We start from the raw sequence: 21085 nt of genomic DNA, 5'->3' as shown, positions 1-21085 counted from the left end.
CAACCACTGTCAACAAGTGAACCAGTACTAAGCGGTTATAGATCATAAACTCCCTCACTGTAATGTGTGCAGTTGCATTCTTTGCTGATAGACTAGATGTTTTAAATTCAAATTAAAGCATGTGAAGTGAGATTTGTACACAATGTAAGCTACCAAAAATTGAAACGTATCAAGTTAATTTATACATTTTAGTCAACTGAAATTAGTTACCCTGCAGATGCTGGTGTATGGGTCCCCCCAGTGCAGTTATAGTGATTCAAATGTCTAGTCAGAGATCGAGGTAACTACAAGGACCATCCTGTTCCAGACTTTCCTTGCTTAATAAATCCCACCTGGTGCTTCATTGTTGAGGCCTTGTCAGATTTAACATGGACATGATTCTTCTCAGATCTGTTAGTAGGCCTATGTGCTTATGAATCAATTTACATAGTATTTACATACAGGGATCCCATTTTTCAACACCATAACATAAGGCTTTAACAAACTTTGTTTCATATTTGTAATTGAATCCAAAAAATGTGCTCTCTGGACAACTAGGCAAAATGTATATTATGATATCCATAGGAATGGTAGGCTATTCTACAATGGAGCCATAGATAAGACAAAATGTGTATTTTCAAAAAATCTCAAAGTGTCATATTAAAGTTGGACAGGTGCCATAAGCAGTTTGTGATCTCAAAGATTCTTGATGTAACAATGCAACATTATGAAACATGATTTATTGTCTGTGGTGGGGTTAAAACAAGTAATGAAATCAACTGAAAAAAAGAAACAAGTTGAACAGAATGCAAAAAGTAATTTTAAAGCAGCATAACGGAACAATTGCTAATCGCTAATGAGATACTAGCGGCTTCAACTAGCGAAAGCTCTTGAAATGTGCTTACTTTGACACTATGACCAACTAGTTAGTCAACAACTGTCCTTAAACAGTCAAACATCAAGCAAGTGCAACTCAAGACAAAGCAAGACTGAAAATAAGCTCCCTACTAGTTCGGCAGACAGTAGAAACCGGGCGGCTTTAGGCAACCCTACATAACGCAGTAATATGCCTACGGACCCTGGTATTGCAATGGCACTGAAGCGATTTGCCATATTAAAAGTCATTGTAGCGCCCCAATTTTTTTAAAGCTGTTATTTTAAGGTAAAACTGTTTATCCTAACCCTAACACTGAAGTACAATTACTGCATAATGCCACTTTAAAACCTTTTGAATAAAATGTTTACAGGTCTAAAAGAGGCAATATCCCACCTCTAGAACTATACTCTTCACCTGGTGGACCTTTTGACACACACGAGTATTGCTTTGTTTGGAATGGCCTCAAAGCCATTATTGCCATCTCAGTTTTACACCTGGGCCCTGTTCGGCGTACGACTGAAGCTAAGATAATTAATTTAGCTCGCAACTGGAGATTAACTAGCTCGCTAAATGAGAACAGGCCAAACCGGTCTGGCGACGGGCGCTAATTTATTTTAACCTCAAGTTAATTTATCTCGTCAGCTAAATTGCGCGTGCACGTCTTGCTTCAAAAGGCAAGAAAGGTCGATCCCCAAAACCATGATTTTTTTTAAAGGTATAATGGTCTAAACTCAAAGAAAAAGACTATTTTTTTTCTCCGATAACGCAGGATATGATCATGAACGCGTTATGAAGAATTCAAGACCATAATCATGTCAAAATTCAACACTCCCGTGGCTACCACAGCAATATAAGAAACTGTCTATAAGAGGTATAATACGTGACATCTTCTCTCTACACGATATGGTACTATGGTGCAGCGGGTTAAGCGTCTGGCTTGCATGCTACAGATCACTGGTTCGACTCCTCTCACCCTCGTAAGAATTGTAGTTTAAAATCGCTTGGAATAAAACCGTCTGCTAAATGACTAAATGTGAATGTATTAATAAGAGATTCAATACATTTAAGCAATGGAAAGAAATTGTGTCTATTTCTCTCTTCTTATCATGCACCCACCTCCACCACCATTCACTACCGCACAAACACTAGACACGTTTCCAAAACTAAACGTTTGCAATGATGTAAGTTAAAGTAGGTAAAACAACTTTAGCCAATATCTATTTGGGTTATGTGCTCAAATTTCCTGGGATCAAAGAAAACGTTAGTAGCCTATTCATGTGCAAACTAAAAATCACGTCTCAAGCAGCCTGAGACGTGATTTTTAGTTTGCACATGAATACTAACGTTTACATGAAAGTTATTTCGGGTTTATCAACTGTATGTCTCAACTGTACTATATACCACTGTCATATAATAATGAGTGCTTTGTTCTCCGCATCGCCGACATTACAAAAATGAAGGCTACCACTGGCAAGAAAGTGATGACATTCAATGTTTGACGGTGGTGTAGCCTATGCAATAAATGACTCGAGAAGGTCTTCTAAATTAATTATTCCTTGTCGGGTGGATCGGTAGCGCTCATACAAGAACTCATCATTATGGAAAAATGGATCTTCTTGGCGATCGCAAAGAACTCTTCCTACGCTAATCAAACTGACTCCTTGTCAATGGGATCCCTCCTTTTGGCGTGGGTATGGCAAGTTTAGCCAGCTAAACTTTGCTTAGCCTGCCCTGGAGCAGGCTAAGGCTAAGCGATTAATTACCATGGAAATTGAGCAAAAGTTGGTTCGCCGAATCCGCTAAAGTGGTGTTGTCTTTTTTTAGCCTCGAGTTTAGCTCGCTAAACCGCTTAGCGAGTGACGCCGAATAGTACCCTGATCAGACATTTGGTAACTCATGAATGTGACAAGCAAAACAATGGGCTTGTACATACACCAATGCCCACCCCTCTATGACGAGGTCTTAACAAGCTCTCAGGATGTTGCCATCAGTTGTCAAGGACCACATGCTTCCATGGTAACATGTCCATAGTCGCCTTATAGACCTAACAGGCAAATTGGTTTTAAGCGACATTTTCCCCTTCTTTGAACCTCATCGTCCTTCTCGCCTTATCGTTCCCACTACCCTTATTCAGCCAACCGGCAGCCTGAAGACAAGAGCTCCGCTGTTGCCTTGCCAACCGAGTGCTTTGAAAGCCTGTGTGTTATACACTTAGTCCACTGAGCATCCGAGACCAGGAGCATCTGCCTTCAGCTGAGAGACCACAGAAAAGTACAGGATAGTGTTTATTTTTTTATTCTGCCGTTACTAGGTTACATGATTTGACAAAGTTGCAAAATAAATCAATATCTGTAATTCAATATGGCAAATCTTCATCAGAAGCAAAGAGGAATCTTCTGTAAGGTAATTCCTTCATGTGATATAGCACTTTAGTTAATCTATTATGTTTAATCTTTTAATCACTTTTAAAACCACCCCCCCCCCCCCCCCCACCCGACCCCAGTGCTTACACAAAAACCCAAATGCACATCCATAGACAAATTCAAAAGGGACTCAGCCTGTAAGTAAACACTTACAATAAAAGATCTACTGATCTGAACATACTTACAGAAGAGTAATTTAATATACGGAAACAACCTTTGAACAGGATTAATATTCAATAGAAACATGACATTCATTTGACAGTAAAAAAAAGTGTGCACAAAACATCCAAACCAAGAAAGCAGGTCTAGAAAGGGGGGGGGGGGGGGGGGCAGAAGTAAAAATCTTCACTTTTTTTAAACAGAATCACAATCACAATTCGCTGGCAATAGGATTTAAAATGAAAATAGTCATGAGGATTAAGAGTTATTATTTTTGTTTGTTGTTTGTTTATACTTTAAATATATACATTTAAAGAATATACTTGAAAAAGAAAACAAAATCACAACTAATCCTCAAAAAACAAACAAAACAAAAAATAGATACCATGAACAAAGAGCTGCACAATAAATCTGGTTATTCATGACGAATAAAAGGCACAAAAAAGAGACAGGTTGCACATAGATGTCAGCAGAAGCTATCTTACAGGATTTTGCAGTGTTTCAGAAAAAACAAAAAAGTGCCCCGGGCAGAGGTTGGCACTTCCACTGCCTGCCACCAGGGCCACCAGGTACTGAGGAACATGAGACTAGATATTAACACATGTGAGGATGACCCACTGAATTGTGATTTCCGTTAGGGTTAAGCCACCCACCCACTGAACACATGATTACTGGCAGGTTTACGCCAGTGAGGCATCAAGAGTGAAGCCACACAAGAGCCGCAATGTAAAAAAGCAGCCAATCGCAACCATAGGAGAGTTCTTTACTTAACCATGCCGGTGAGGTCAGGCAGGACTTGGCTGAAATGTTCTTGATGCATCAGCTTTTAGGTCAAGTTTCTGTGTTCATGTTTTTTTTGTCCCTTACCTCAGTGCCTTGTTACATGATATAGCTATATACATAAATCCACCTGTGTCATCCCATGCATTATTATATGTTGATCTTCAGTCAAGGCCTTCGTTGACAATTTTTCTCCTGTGAAGAATCCTCACACTATCAGGGCATTTACACAGGGGTTTACTTGCTCTCTCAGCAAACTTTCTTTGTTCATTTTCTGCATGGAATATGACCTATGTCTTCTGTTAACAGGCTCAACTCAATTGTAAAGTACGCAAAAAACTACTTTGAGGAAAAGAAAAAAAAAAAAAGAAAAGAAAGAAAAAAAAAAAAAAAGTTTCTATACTTTTCTAAATGGGACCTGTGAGACCACGAAAGATAGAATAACAAAAGCCTGGCGGTTCCCAGGTGGAACTCCAAGTCATGTGGCACTTACATAGTCTTTGTATAGAAAGCTTTTAACAGTCATGCAAGGGCACAGTCTTGTTTGTAACAAGGCGAAGGGAATGAGCTTGAGAGAGAGATAGAGAGAGAGAGAAAGCAAGAGAGAAAGAGACGCAAGGCTAGGAGGAAAGGAGGCACCGTACTTTTTTTAAAAGTAACAAAAGCGTTCCCTCGTTACGTTGATTGTAGCACTACTACAGCTATTCCCCTCAGCATGTTGAATGTGGATATGTTTTGACTACGCAAACCCAAAGCCTCTCCACAGAAAGCTGTTGGCTGTAGCCCTATTGTATAGTACCCCTGCTGAGGGGCCTGTGCCTGGGTGAAGATGTTGAGGACCTATGCCTGAGGTTTACCAACGCACGATGCCGGCCTGCCTGAGCCACGGCCCGCTTCACAGACGGCCTCCGGCGAGGCGGATGTGGTCAGAAAAATATGGCAGTGCCACCTTATAGTCCCAGCACTCTTATGGCATGATGCTTCCGTGACCACGTTACTCGTCTGTACCAAACTTCGCTTCAAAGGGTGTGTGCAGAAGGGGGTGGGGTGGGGTGGGGTGAGGAGGGGAGGTTTGGGCTGAGGCACTTAACCAGCCCAGGAATGGAGCCTTGACAAAACGGCAGATTGTTTGTTTTTCCCCCCCCAGAAAAGTGCATAGAGCGCATGTTACATGCACCCTGTAAATGAGCATCAGACCACTGCATACATCTCATGTGATAAGATCTCTGAGCTCTAATCTCTCCCTGATCATAAGTTTGGCCTCGGTAGAGAGAAACAGAGAGAAGAAAAAAAAAAACGGCTTTAGGAAAACTGTAAAATTAAACGTTATCAGAACAGTAGCTCTATTTAAAAAAAAATTAAAATAAAAAATTATTGACGAGAGCAAAACTGTTTCACAATCACAATACAGTACCTTTTCTTTTTAACTGAAATGCAGGACAGAAGAGCCTGGCTCTACATGATTGGTATTTCAGTCCTAATTTCACACTGATACACAACGCTGGTCAGCTTGGCTTCAGTCACACGTCGTGTCCCAACGCTTCCAGTCCTCCACCAGGGCATCCGCTCCCGACACGAGAGTGGAAGGAATGCGACAGACGAAAGGGGGGGGGGGGGGGGGGGGGGAGGAAAAGTTAGACTACAAAGAAAGCAGAGAGGTTCATAGAGGAAAGAGAAAGAAGAAGGAAAAAAAAGAAGAAGAAGCTAGAGTGAGGAAGGGGAGCAATGGGATATTTCTGACGCTGTTCCTGAGACATGGACAGACAGGAGTGTGAGGACAGGCTTTGCCACAGACGTTTAAAAGAAAAAGAAATAAAAAACAAAAATCAACAGCACACAGTGGAGAAGATGCTGGCAGAAAGCAGCCACAGCCAGTCAGGCTCACCACATCTGCAACAAGGGAAGGACACCCTTGTTAGTTCCTCACAGTCTCTTTAACAAACTCACAATTAATTTGATTTACATTATTAAAGAATTAATTCATATTAAGAAGCAACACCTTAATCATAGGCATACTTAGTTTAAAATGTTGTTGCAATGATAGGACAGTACTTGAAAACTGTTGATTTTGTACACTGAATTGCTATTGTTGCACTGGGTGTGCTGTGGGTTGTGGGTTACCTGTGGGGGACTTTAGGGCCTGAAACCGGGCTGGAAACGAGCTGTCTCCTTGAAGATCAGGTCCTTCAGTGTCTCTTTGGGTAAGTCATCCAGCTCCATCTCAAACTTAAAGGGCGCTTCGGCTACAGGCTACAGGTGAACACCACCAGAGAGACAGACAACAGACAACAGTTCAAGAATCAGAGCATTTGATTAACAGCTATGTCAGTTGGGTTTGCTACAGCAGGCATTCCAGTAGTCGGTTCACTGCACACATTTCACGTGTCACTGAGAACTGAGAGGCACATACACAGGGGCTATGGTATGCGCTAGGCATCAGAGGCATTCTTCAACACCTTGACCTGCAAAACAACCTTCATGAACACTAAACCCCCTGCTTATGAGCAACCCATCACAGTTACATAAGCCAATACATTCAACCTTCTATTCAACCATCCACTGCTATTGTAGCTGTAGCAAAGTACATAGAACAAGGAATTCAATCTGTAGACTTGCCTATACTCCATGCTGCCCAGTCTAACTAACTGGAGTGATTGACTACGTGTCTGTTGCTCACCTCATCTGTAGGGTCGTAATACTGCTCCAGGTAAGGGTGTGCCAGAGCCTCCTCCACCTCAATCCGCTTGTGGGGGTTGAAAGTCAGCATCTTATCCAACAGGTCCAGGGCTGCAAGTAAAACAATGATGTTATTTAATGAATCTCTCTCTCTCTATCTCTATCTCTATCTTTTAGCACAGTTCTGCACTGGGTGCGCTGTACAATAACATCAGCTGCTCTCTGTCTTAAAGAGGACCTATTATGCTTTTCCATTTCCCCCCCCTTTATTTTAGTGTGTTGTATAGCAACCCGTTACGCCTTGTAAGAATTCCAGCCTTTGCCTCCGTTTATTGATGACGCAATCTTGGACAAAGCATTTCAGACAGATGAATGTTCTCAGAGATGAGATGTTCAGTATGAGAATAATAATAATAATGTGTTTTTGGAACATTGAAGCATGTAAAGCTGTTCTAGTAGACCCCAAAAACAAATGATGAACATTGAAAATAAGCATTAGAGGTCCTCTTAAAAGTATGAATTTTTATATTCAATAAAATGCTAGCAGCCTAAGGTCCCTCTAAACTGAGCACTTCTAATATAAAAGAAAAATGTCAACTGATACGTCAACTGTCAGAGGAGTGTTGAGGGCAAACAGGAAGTGACTAAGATGACCTCTGACCTTTGGGGTCGGCATTGGGGAAGAGGCGGTTCCAGGGCACCTTGCAGCGCAGGGGGAGGGACAGCAGGTAGTTCCTGGCCTTGATGTTGATGATGCAGTTGAGGTCCTCCTGGGTTGGAGAGCCCAAGATTCCTGGGGGTGGCAAGACAGTCACAGGTAAACGCCACGTGCCTCACCTTCCCATCACATGCTTTAACAACCTCACTCACCCCTGCACAGCTACTTCACCGTCTTTACTTCTCAAAGAAAAGAAAAAAAAAGGGAAATCCACTTGAAGGCTCATTCTTAATAGGGACTTTGCAAAGCTAACACACAGGCCTTTGGCAGTCTATGATTAGCCCCGAAACCAGCCATTAAAACACACCCGCCTGTGAGGCTTTCAAGTGCAAGGCAAACAGTGCGTTTCCTTGCGATAACGTGGCTGAGAGGGCGAGATGGGAGTGTGGCGATGGCCGGCTCCTATGGGGTAATGATAAAGAAGGGATCTAAATAAGGAAATGACGTGGTTTATCATTAGGGAAACATCTGCTGCTCAGCACGACGGCTGGAACGGCCCAGGGAGCGCAAACATAGCAAGGACCAGGAGGACCCCCACCCCAGGAGGGGGAGAGAGAGACGGAACCTGTTCACAGCAGTAGTTACAGTTTAAACTTCATATGGCACATGCATCTTGGCATTCTTTACGAGAAACATGAGACATCCGTGACAGTAAGGAGAAAAAAAAGCATTCATTGTAGAGTTGCAATTATCAGTATGGCATCAAACTGTAGGCAACTTACATTTTTTAAATTACATTCATATTTAGTCATTTAGCCGACGCTTTTATCCAAAGCAAGTTGAAAGCTAGGTAACAATGCAAGGAAATAGCCAAGACATCAGAAATAAAAGTGCCTAGAGAAAGTTGTTTAATTGCCAGATTGATATCTGAAATGAGCTGAGAAACGACATAATGAATGACACGATCCTCATTTCATCCACATCTGTGATGGTCGTTTGATTGAATTGATGTGAAACAGCTCACTTGCCCCAGGAAATGAAGAGTCACTTTAAATTAGGAGCTGAATGATGGGAATTGCTGAACCTTGGGGCTCATATATCTCTAATCAGGTCATTATTATTATTATTATAACCTTTATTTAACCAGGAGAGATATGTACATACTATGACTGGAATTATTTTAAGCGGTTACTCAAAATACTACTAGAAATGCCTGAAGAGCTCTACAGGGTAACTGTAGTCATAAAACCCTGTTTCAAATGACTGTACTCCACACAACATGAGATTAAACAATTGTTGTTTGGTATGGATTACTCATACATTTGCAGTAGCTGAAAACTGTGGTCAATACATCGAACAGAAGCTTGCTTGTTACTTGTTGACCAACCATTTTCTTTTATTATTCGTTCGCCATACAATAGAAATTGCATAAACTTGTGTAAAGATTATAGTTTTAGAAAGAATAACAAATCTATGCCACACCCACCCTATCCCACGTGCATTCTGATTTATTTAGCTAATCAAATATGTGTGTTCAAAAAGTGCCAGTGCTAACCTTGAGAGAGCTTTAAGAGAAATAAATATGAAATCATAGTCAATGTATTAAACTAACAACTAGCATATATATATATATACATAATACTGGATACAAAAAAGATATTCATTAGACTTTTGTAGTACTGCACAACAAGTTTACATCTACTACTTTTAGGGTTTTAAAATTGCACGTAAGATAAGACGCACAGTGAATGAGAATGAGATGCACAGTGCTTATAGAAATCAATCACAAAAGAACGTCCTCTCTCAAAAGGAGTCAGACAAGAGGTTTAACATTTTGTATAATGACATATCAATACCACAACCTCCAAGAATGTTTAAAAATAAAACCTCTTTTGAAGCTCCGAAGGCAGGGCAAAAATAGATACTTTTCAAATCTGCATTTGACAAATCTGTGTGCCTTTTCTTTTCCTGTTGCCTGACTACAGCTGCCGTTTTATGCAGATTTATGAGCTCAATGTCGAACGGCAGTCGAGCAGCGTCACAAACACACACGCACACACACACGCACGGGAAGTCAGCTGTTAGGGCACAACAAATCTGCATCCGATTGCTTTCACTGGTGCTGTCGGAAGAGCAAGATGCAATCTCCCTGGCAGATAAACAGGGTCGACCGATTATTGGTATTTTCTCCTTTGGTAAACGAACGTTAGTGCTTGCCTCCATCGTTCATCTTGAGTGGACCAGTGACCTGGGCGCCATGTTTAGCAACGCTTTTTTTTTTTTTTTTTGTGCATAAGACAGGACAAACAATGCCACAAAGAGAACGGAAAGGATTTCTACCTAGGATGTGGTTGAGCTGATCCAGGTAGTGCTTCCCAGGGAAAATGGGCCGGTTGGACAACATCTCAGCCAGGATGCAACCCACGGACCAGATGTCAATGGATTTAGTGTAGCCCTGCAAAGAACGAGAGAGTACGAATGAGTCACAAATAAAATAAATAAATTAAAAAAGACTTGGCAGCGCTCTGAACCCTTTCTATATACAGGCTCATTGTGTGTGTGAATGCGTATGCGTATGTGTGTGTGTGTGTGTGTGTGTGCATATTTGTGTGTTAGTGAAGGAGTGAAAGAGCAAGCATACCAAAAATGTCAGAGGAAAGTGGGACACCAAACAGTCCACGATGAGTCAACACTCATTTTCTGAGGCAAAGTGCTGACCAGATTACAGGAATGCTCCAGTGCACCAGCAGCAACTCCACATTGATCCCTTGCCATTTCAACCCACTTTCGGGTCCTTTTCAGAGACTGAAGGGTTTTTAGAGACCCAAACCTAGGTAGAGTGATCCCAGCCTAACAGTGTGTGTGAGTGTGTGTGTGTGTGTGTGTGTGTGTGGGTGTGTGTTTCTAATCCACACTGATTAGCTTAAAGCCAGACTGTTTTTGTGTTGCCTTTTTTTTCATAACTCAAGGCTGTAAATAAAAGCTCTGTAATTATACTGTGTGCTGCCTAAGGCAAAAATCAGTTATGCATTGATCTGGTTCCCTAGGGGGCCGCCGGCACCGCCATCCCTCACAATCTATCAGCTGCTTTTCACAAGGGGAACGTGGCGCCACAGAGCACTCCTCCCAACCAGACGAGTGTGTTGGCAACCGCCAACGCGTGTTTGAGCGTCACGATGGAAGTGTGTCAGAGTAGAGTGTGTGTTTGTGTGTTTGTGTGTGTGTGTGTGTGTGTGTGTGCATTCATGCGGACTCCTGCAAGTGTCTGCATGTGAGCGAGCCTGTCTGAGCAGTCATGAGGGAGAGTGTGTGTGTGTGTGTGTGTGTGTGTGTGTGTGTGTGTGTGTTGATGCATGGGGCTCACCTTTGAGTTGAGCATGATCTCGGGTGCCCGATACCAGCGCGTGGCCACGTACTCCGTCAGAAAGCCAGTGTGGTCGTGGTCCGGGTCTGCCACGCGGGCCAATCCAAAGTCACAGATCTTTAAACACACAGAGCAGCTGTCAATCAACAACCAATCAGCAACAGGAGCCACAGAACGATACATACTATAATCAAGGCTTCTTCTAGACATCCTCGTACATATGAAGTCAGTGTGATGACAAATGCGATGATATCACAAGATGCAAGCCTTAATAATGTTTTTGGTTTTGGTATGACCCCATCATAATCTGTGTTTGAATTTAGCAACTAACCAACCATCACATGGGAGTGGTGTTACCTCAAAGGTAACGAGAGGAAGGGTCAACCTCAAAAACTCATATGATACGTTCGTCTCCCGCACTGCCCTTCAGTGGCTTCCTTGTACTTTTGCGAATGCAATTAAAAAAAACAGTGCTGCAATTCTAACCACACAAAATCTCCCCTGAAAAATGCTGAGGTTTAATCAGATGGTGAAGTGGCAGTTCTCAGATGATACAAACACACACACTTATGCCATCAGAATCACTGCTGTGTGTGACTGCAAATGTTACGTAGGCTAAGCAGTGTGCGCACATCTGCACTCTCCTTTGTTATAGAAATACATAATAAAGACCAAAGTCAGCAATTGCAAGGAAACTAATAGCTCTGGATAACAACAGATTATGGGGTCTGATCTTATTGTTGCTGCTGCGGCAAGGTATTGTGGGGCGGTATTATCTCCTTTCCTTTTGTAAAGTGTACCAGTGTACCCTAGGCTAGTAGAAGATACGAAAGGAAGCATGGAAGCACCTTTCCTATACGTTTAGAGCATTTAACCAGCTCTCATCATGGCAGCCACACAGAAAAGCCTAACCCAAAGGAGTCATGGACTTATCTTTCATTAAGAAGAAGCATCCATCAACCCACCCATCCATACATGCATTTTGTGACTAAAAAGCAGGTTTGGAGAACTTCGCTCAAGCAGCCAGTGACGTTGCTGAAAGCGCCCTACTTCTTCAGTCCAGGTTATAAAATACATTGATTGTAAACAGGTTGTGTAAGAGCAGCGCTCTTGAAGCTCAAATGGTGGGGCCAGGATCCCCAAGGCCAGGGGCTTAATGCTAAAGTTAGATTTTAATGCCCATTTATGCAATCCACATCTCAGTGGGTTTAAAACTCACTCACTCAACCAGGACCTCATACTAAGCACAATTTATATAATGGAATTCGTTTAATTTCAGCAGTCACATTATTCTCAATAACTACTGCAGCTGCACCTTTGATAGAAAGAAGGAACACAATTCTTCAGAAAGAGATGTTGCCATCAAGCAGTGCCGCACGTATAGCCATTCCAACACAATGCTGAAATACGCTGCATACACAAAGCAAAAGCCACTTCCTTCCAAGGTCTTAAAACACATGCCTGTCCCATCCGTGCATGTGCTGCCAGAGATGGCTTAGAGCTGTATGCAACCTTGAAGCCATTCTGCTCTGCTCAGTCCAATAGTTTAGTGCTCTGCTCTACTGCAACCATGCTGCTGTCAATTCGTCGAAAAAGGTTGAGAACAACTGACACCAGAGACTGGTCAAGTGGTTCAAGAAGATCTTCTAAAGATGTTCTAAAGCTCAACATCAGCACATCAGCTCCACCAACATCTCCCAACTGGCCATCTTCTTCCAGTCAGTACCCCTTTGTGTTCCCCCCATAACAGCATACCTTCAGATCGCAGGTAGTGTTGAGGAGAAGGTTGGAGGGTTTAAGGTCGCGGTGGAGCACGTTGGCGGAGTGGATGTACTTGAGCCCTCGGAGGATCTGGTACAGGAAGTAGCAAATGTGGTCGTTGCTCAGGTGTTGGGTCTTCAGCAGCTTGTACAGGTCCGTCTCCATCAGATCTTGTACGATGTAGCTGGGACGTCCTCATCAAGGAGGTCATCACTACATAAGTAGCTCTTAAATAATTCATACTTTATACTTATTTTAATACAGATTATACATGAATGTATAAGTAATGTAATGTGCTATCTATCAAGATGCTTATGAAAGAAAAGCATGATAATTAAAGTTTGTGTGGTGCTGTGTGTGCAAGCGTTGCCCCCTTGGGAATCATCGACTTAAAATTGAACGATTTAATCAATCATCGTCAAAAGGATACACATCTTTCATCGTGTCGATGGTGGGTGCTCGGATGATGTCGTTGATGCCAATGATGTTCTCATGTTTGAAGCGCAGCAGGATCTTGATCTCGCGGAGGGTGCGTTGGCAGTAGGTCTGGTGCTCGAAGGGGCTGATCTTCTTGATGGCCACTCGCACCTTGTTCTCCCGGCAGTATGCAGAGCTGTGTGGGGTGGTGGGGGGGAGAGAAAGAGATGCATGTTAGCTAGCGTTTGCCATTTTGACACACCCTACTTAAGCAGGTGAGGATTGACAACAGACGACGACGACACTGCTTTACAAATGACACTGAGAAAGTAAAGGCCTTGCTGTGTTTTTCTAAAAGCAGAAGGAAACACACAAGCTTGCACAGTTTTGTACACTGGAGCATCTCAGAAAAGACAAGAGGGTACAGAGCAAGTTACATGGACCTGCTCTGATCTTGACAGCAAATACTGCTCAAAGTGTGTCAGTCACACGAACAGCAAACCAACCGCTGACCTTCAGTCTCTTATCTTCTCTACAGCCCCCTCCACACACACACACAGACACACACACTCACCCTCCACACACAGACACACACACACACACACCATCTCTATCCCTCTTGATGGAGTGTGGGGGCGGACGGCGTTCTCTAGCCTGCGGCTCGAGCGTCAAGCTTTGCCAGCTCCAGCGCGCTCTTGCACAGGCCAGGTGCCAAGAGAGAGGACCACCACCCGAGAGCAGGCGGTTATGAAATCCCACCGCAGAATGGGTTCTGCTAGCGCTGTTATTAGCAATGTAACTAACGCACCGGTCAAGGTACCGCCAGTGCAGTGGAGACTGTTTATTTGGCATTTTGGAGGTGAGGGAGTTGTTGGAGGGGGGACTAATGTTGTCAAAGCGCACGCACGGACCCGTGTGAGATTTTCAGCATTCCAAGGACTTTGTAAACCAAGTGCTGGATTAATGACGGAGGTCAGTTAAGAGATGTTGTCCAGTGAACATGGAGAACATCAAACAAACACTGATGTGTGTGTGTGTGTTTGTGTAAGGGGGGGGAGAGAGAGAGAGAGAGAGAGAGAGAGAGATTGTTTCCACGGAGACGGACTACAAGACTTTACATATATTGCGGCAAGCAAGGCTGGTTATGCAACAGGCTGTTGCCATGACGACCTGGCCAAGTGAGTAGAGGAAGGCGCTCGCACTGCCATGATTGAGCTTCTACAGAGCGAGCGCGCTGACAATCTCTGATACCCTTGAGGCAGCGCAAGCACAAGAACACACTGAAAAAAAAGGTGAACAAAAATAAGAACACTTGTATTTTCATACCGCTAGAAATACAGTTTTCCCTTCTCTGCAATGCCCTTACGCAAACAAGGCATTAAGTCAGAGAAAGACTGGGGGATGAGGGAAAAAACAAGCTACTTCGACGATCCAATGAAAACTGGCACATAATGGAGTCTAGGATGAAACTGTGGTGGAAAGAGCTTGCTAACCTCACTGCCCTACACGAGCGCAGAGATGAAAAGTTGGGGACTGTTAAGACACCTTTGTCAAGGGGAGAGGCGCTGGAAGCTTAAAGAAGCCATGGAGCGAGTGCCAATCATTTGGGCAACGGAGGAGAGAAGAGGAGAGGATGGCAATGTGCCTGGCTCTGCCAACAGGATGGTACAAATGCACACTGCTCACTTGTTTTCAAAAGGGATGGATGGAGAGAGAGAGAGAGAGAAAGACACCAGATAATGAAGTTAGATGACTCAGCTTGAATAGTTCGGCACAGATTGCTATAGTATCAGGGCATCAGTTTGCCATTTCCTGGTGACTAATATGATCACATTACGATTCCTGTCTTTGCGACGATACCTGTACTCTAGAGACAGTGGTTTCAATCACGATCCACGAGAGAAAAAAACAAAGCAACTGCGCCAAAGGAGCCTCCCATGGGAGGACATCCACTTATGAGGTCAGGTGACTGTACTGGTTAAAGCCTCAAACAATGCAAATGCGTGGCAATGCTGACTGCTGTAGTGAAAGTACCTTCTGAACACGCATTAACACACTCCTCCTCACAACAAAGCACTGCTCCATATCCAACTCATGAGGTAACTTTACACTTACATATTTACACCTAAACCAACCTACACACACAGCATATGGCAATGACTGCTTTAGCAATAGTACTACTCTCTCATACACACACACACAAACACACACCTCAGAGCTCTTCCTCGCCATCACAACCAGATTGAGTCGAGTGTGGGGCCACTGACGTCAGCCATGGACAGGTTGCCTTGGTGACTGCCATTGGGGCAGAGTTTGGCAGGGCAGCAGACCCTGGACAGAGCGCGAGTACCGGTGGCATGCGAGAAGTGGTGCTGGGGACAGGGTCACCAGAGCGGAGGTCAGGGACTGAACTGGGTAGCCGGGTTTAATAAGAGCTGTATGAACACTCCCCTTTGCTTTAATGCCAGCAGAACCAAAGTGTGTCCCGACACTCTGCCAAAACTGCCATGACATCAGTTTTCTCACCAGGAGGAAGAGGAATGGAGGTTTGGGTGGGGGCATTGACTGCGTCAGTGTGCTGGCCTTCACCCTGTCAGAATCAGACTCCACTCCCAAATGTTTCCTGTCTGTGACCACCAGCAGCCTTGAAAGCCTACATTGCTGTCTGGCATTTGATGTAGGCCACTTCAAAGTGAGCCAGCCAGCGTTCTGAGGGAACCTTTCTCATAAAAGCAGCCAACATTTACCTCAGATAAAGATCATCCTCAAAAAGTAAGTAGGGTGTATTAAAAACCAAAACAAACTAAAAAAGGCAACAAAAAGCCTCAGGAGACAAAATGTCAGAAAATATTTATCACAAATTTGTTTGACACTCAAGCATAACAGAACTGAAGTATGTTTACAGACTAAATAATTTGGTTAACAAAAGCAGTGCACGGCTATATATATTTGTCTGGCAAATTAGCAGATAGTCAAAGCTGCTTTGTGTGTATCCAGTCATCGTGTCTATGTCAGAACAGAATATTAGCAAAATATAGGTTTGTACACTGGCAAATCTGCATGGTCTATATGAAACTTGAAAGTACAATAGGCAAAGCATTTTTTTTACCAAGTTAAATGTAGAATTCATTAAGGCCATTTTGGGTTGTTTGACCAATTACAGTTTTATTTCCATTGTATTATTATTATGTGGATTAAATTGACTTGTTAGACAAGTTAATTTGCTCCTAGCACAATTGTGATACCCGTACCCAGAAAAAGGGGCCAAGTCTTCCATTTCCTTAATGTTCCTCAACTGACAGTTTAAACCCTGAAACTTCACATCATTTCTCATTTGCTTATACCTGCATATGGCAGTCAATGCTTTCCCGCTCCAGTCAGTCAACAGGTTTCATACATGTTAAAAGGGAAGGTAGGATAAGCCATAGGCTAATGGGCGCAACATAACAAGGCGGCCATTGTCTCCCGGAGTTCAATGTGCTCTCTCCTTATCCTGAGCTGGTGATTGTGCTGATAAGGACATTCTGTTTCGAGTGGAGTGCGAGTTGTCCCAAACAACACTCTTTCTGGTGCCATGTATACTCTGAAGCGAGGCTATTCACTAGCCTTTGACCACTGGCTAGATTAGGAGCCAAATCATTTGGATAACCTCATTTGCACCAACAGGCACAGCCCATCTAGATGACCCTGATGTCTCCATGATCTGACCATGGTATCCACCATTTATAAAGGTATGCGTAAGAAAACGAATAGGTTAAACAACTCTCCCACTTTACACAGGTTTAAACCTCAGCTTGTCCAACACTCAAGTGATGATTCCTGACCCAGACATGACCAAATTCATCATAGCAGATGATGGTCCAGGACCTGTCCTACATTGGGAGCCTGATAAATCACAAACATGACCACATCACCACATCCACACTAGTTACTGAACAGAGAACTCTAACATATGTGCTAATGTTGTGCGCATTTAATCATATTCAACGCAGTCTGCAAAGCAACATTGGAAAACTTAGCATCTTAACAAATTCTGCCTTTAAAGTGCTGTGTATAAAAAAAACAATAAGCAGGGCTTGCAAAATTGCTAGCCTGAAGTCCCAGAACAAGTTTTTCCGTCAGGCTACCTAACTGTGACCACACCCTATCAGACTAAGGAAATAAAGTTAAATAAAAAAAGAATTTCAAATAAAAAGGCTACAGTACGAAATCATCTTCAGGATGAGCGCAATATGTTATTTTTAATTTCAGGTGAATAAATAACAGAACGTCAATGTATAGCATGTAGGGTATAAGCCTATTTGCTTTAGTTGTTTGCTTGTGTGTTGCTTTTTTGTGTTATTTGTTTATATTGTTTCTTAATTAAGACACACATTTTTATAAGCAAAATAACAAAGTGGGCTTTTGCTTTTGTGTGTGTGTGTGTGTGTGTGTGTGTGTGTGTGTGTGTGTGTGTGTGTGTGTGTGTGCAAAAATAGGAAAATGACAGATCTTCAGGATTATTTGGCGATCTCAAACCAAGATCACTCAAAGCAAACCAACCCAATGGTCACAGTGCTGCTCTTCAGATATGGCATTTAGGATTCCTGTATCCGAGATAATAAGATGGACACTAGCAGGAGATTAAGCACATGTATGGTTAGCTAAGGATGTCCTACTTATAGTGTAGTGTCGACAGGTGTAGGCGTACCCTTCAGGTGCCACTAGCGCTCAAATGGGCAGGATGACTATTAGACAAGGGGAAGGTGTGTCAACATTCTCTATATTAATGGCAAAATCTCTGGGATTTTACGAAGACAACAATCTTAAAAACGTTTCCATTCTACCCAGCAAGAAACCCTCAGATGCAAAACCCAACCCAAAACTCAACCGTTACCATGGGCAGGCTACGTCTTGTTTCTCTATCTACACTTGTGGCTTTCGATGCAACACTGTACTGGTTCCCTCTGCTTGTTGCATCACTGTAAGGTCTGGGGTGAAAGGCAAATGATGTGGATTGTGGCCGTCAGGACTCACAGGGTCACAAAGGAGGTAGTGACCAAAGAGGTTGTTACCAATTCACCCAAACAGACCAGATCCACTGTGGAAAATGCAGCAGTTGCCCAGTTTTGCACATTTAGGGATTATCTTTCCCTGGGGGAGCCAAGAGTGTACACTAAGTAAAGCAATTTGAAACCCATGTTTCCTGGGATAGACGCTGCTTGGAAAATTCTGCCCTTAGCCAACAGTCACGACATTGCTACACAAGAAAAACTATCAAAAAACAAACAAACAAAAAGAAAAAACTTTCACTTCTTTCACAAAAAACGTTCACTTCCTCTTAATCCCACCCTTGCGATTGCAGACATGCTCTTTGTGCCAATTTTATCTACTTTTTTATGCAGATGTGCAACTTCAGACCTCAGTCACTGATCCCTCTGATGGATTATCTCAGCACTTACACTCAACCAGGTTAAGTAAAGACGGATGGTGTGTCATGAGCTGATAACTTCTACACCTATTGTTCAGAATGCTACACGTTCCACTTGTCTGAGCATTTTTTTCCCCAGCTTCTTCTTTAACAGGATATTGAAACAAATGTGGGTTTGCAGATCGTCAGCTGAAGGATGGAAGCTCCAAGTGCATGGGAGAATGAGGGTCAGACTGGCAACAGCCAGGTGGTTTGGTAAATATCCTTTGATGTTTGGAAATCAAGAGATGCAAAGTTGTATAACCAATACGGATATATTACTAGGAGATATAAACAGGTCACAAAGGCAACTATTCACATGAATTTGCTGTCAACAGTATCATTCCTCAACTAATCTATACACATCTATTTAACCCCCCCCCCCCCTCTTTTGGTTTTGCCTACTGTCATATATCATACACCAGTGTCGCAGCCCTTGATTGTTTGTATGAGTGCAATATGTCTAGTTGACCTTGAGTGTGAAAAATGGTTTCTGGAACTAAATGTAGGCCTACATTTATACATTTTAAATCAAAATCAAGTAGCGCCGTGCATAGCTTTAACTCGAGAGGGGAGAAATGAGCAGTGGCGTGCATCTCAAAGCATCCTGTTCAGCTTTCGCATCGGCACCCACGCTACTGTGGTGTAGAACAGGGCTTGCTGACATCCTGTTGCTCTTACACGGCTGTCTTATTTTTCGCAGTAACTGTTCTAAAATCTCTCACGATCTGGACCATATAATATATGTCTAGGCTACGTACAATTGTCTCCAAATTACATAATGCATTCTTTTGATATGATGCACCTAATGACAGGGTAGCTTTTGCTTGTGTACATTAGCATTGGTGTAACGTGTTATGATTTTTCAAATTAAATCTAAGCGTAGCGAACCTTAATATATTAAAAAAAAACCGCAATATTGGGTGTTTTCGACGTTATCGAGAGCAAACAACGTGCATGACACAGGCTCCAACACTGGAAGGCAGATTTCGACATTCTGCAACCAAGAATTCACTATGAAGAACAACTTGTTGAGGATACAGCGGCTGCCCGTTAGGATTCACAGATCAACTCAAATTGGCATGTTATGAAAAGCTTTACAGCGCCAAACGACCTAGCTACAACAGTAATTTGAAAAGAAGACTGATTATGTACACTATTCTGCATGGTTCCACAGATTGGCTTACTTACTTACCATCAAGCAACCCATAACTGAGCCATCCGACCACATATCAACAAGTAACTTGGTGCTTATATTCGCACTCCACCCCTGAATTGGCAGGAAGGCCACATCACAAGTACTAACATCTCCATCTAGCCATTTTACTATCCACTGGGTAGGGTGACGGAGTAAACAGTAGCGAACGTTAAGTCGAGGCTACCTTGTAGCGTTGTCATTTCAAGGGGTTTCAGAGTTGGGCATGATAAATTACTATCTCCGAAGTACATATACATGTAGCACAACTTAGCTAACGTAGCCTTAAATAAGTTTCCGAACTAGTCAATTTACTAAAACAAACGAAGTCTTAACAGTGTTCCGCAGAATATCAAGGATACGTAAGATGTAACTTACCAGACCATCCCGTAGGCACCTTCTCCGATGTAAGACAAGTTACTGTAGCGGGGGCCGACATCGAAGGCCTGCCCACGGACCAACTCGGCCCCGGATACGGAGCTGAGTCCGCCGCCTGGAGGGCCAGATACCGCAGCTGTCGCCATTGTTGAATCTGAGCTGCCTTCGATAGCTCCCAACGTTCAGTAATAAAAGATCAAAATCTTAATTTAGACTCGGCTACGGATGAAACAGATCATGTAAAAGACAGACTTATCTCAATATAGTCAATGCCGAGAAAAAATGGCAATGCATGCATAAAACGGTTGCTAAAATATTGCGATACAGTATGAGTAACGTGCACTTGCGCTTGATGCCGTGTAGCCACTCAGACTGCAACGGAGTCAAGCATCAAATGTTGCTGCAGGAAATAACCTAACCGGGAGGGGGAGATCACGTGGACAGTGAAGAAACATTCCGTTATATCGCGAGAGTTGGCTTGTGTTGGTTAAATACATTGGGTTTCAAGCTGTTTGTCAAAACTGTTCTAATACACACAAAAATACAGATTCATTAAATAAAGCTGGCTTAACGGGCTAATACTTACTTAATATATGTACACACTACCATTTCGGTATGCAACCCGTTATTATGTTATTATTAAAATGGAACTCAAAAGTAGATCGGAAAAAATACTTTACAGGTGTTCCGGCATGTTCTTGTATAGCTTCTGTAGTGAATCAATCAAATCAAACTGTCAAATGTTCTTCATTTTATAAATCCAGCATTCAGAAGAGTAAATGTATGTCATCAATTATTTCTTCTCACAGTTAATCAAACGTGTTCACATTTATACTTGAAGAAAGGGTGGGCACTGGTTCAACTAATTGTTTTTATTTAAAGAATAATTGGTTTGTTTGTTTTAATGCAACTTATTCCCAGTGTTAATATTACTTAATCATCAGTGCCATGCCTGTGACAATTACCGAA

The 21085-nt window shown here is 42.7% G+C and overlaps 1 protein-coding gene across 3 annotated transcripts; it reads right to left on the bottom strand.

Moving 5' to 3' along the window:
- Positions 1–3135: 3135 nt before the first annotated feature.
- mapk1 (mitogen-activated protein kinase 1) lies at positions 3136–20481 on the bottom strand. 3 transcript variants are annotated; one of them, XM_080852889.1, is made up of 9 exons: positions 20117–20481; positions 13108–13290; positions 12672–12861; positions 10917–11033; positions 9893–10007; positions 7556–7687; positions 6896–7005; positions 6340–6468; positions 3136–6108 (listed from the first exon to the last, which is right to left on the bottom strand). In XM_080852889.1, exons 1-8 carry the CDS (start codon positions 20260–20262, stop codon positions 6352–6354), a joined length of 1110 nt encoding a protein of 369 aa, XP_080709015.1. In that variant the 5' UTR covers positions 20263–20481; the 3' UTR covers positions 3136–6108; positions 6340–6351. The 3 variants fall into 3 exon arrangements, with proteins under 3 accessions (XP_080709015.1, XP_080709016.1, XP_080709014.1); XM_080852890.1 differs by having other exon boundaries at positions 3136–5857; XM_080852888.1 differs by having other exon boundaries at positions 3136–6468.
- Positions 20482–21085: the final 604 nt, after the last annotated feature.

The sequence above is a fragment of the Sprattus sprattus genome, assembly GCF_963457725.1.
Source record: "Sprattus sprattus genome assembly, chromosome: 15".
Classification (NCBI taxonomy): Eukaryota; Metazoa; Chordata; class Actinopteri; order Clupeiformes; family Clupeidae; genus Sprattus; species Sprattus sprattus.
Note: the sequence above shows the minus strand (reverse complement) of the source record. Positions and strands in the feature narration are given on the sequence as shown.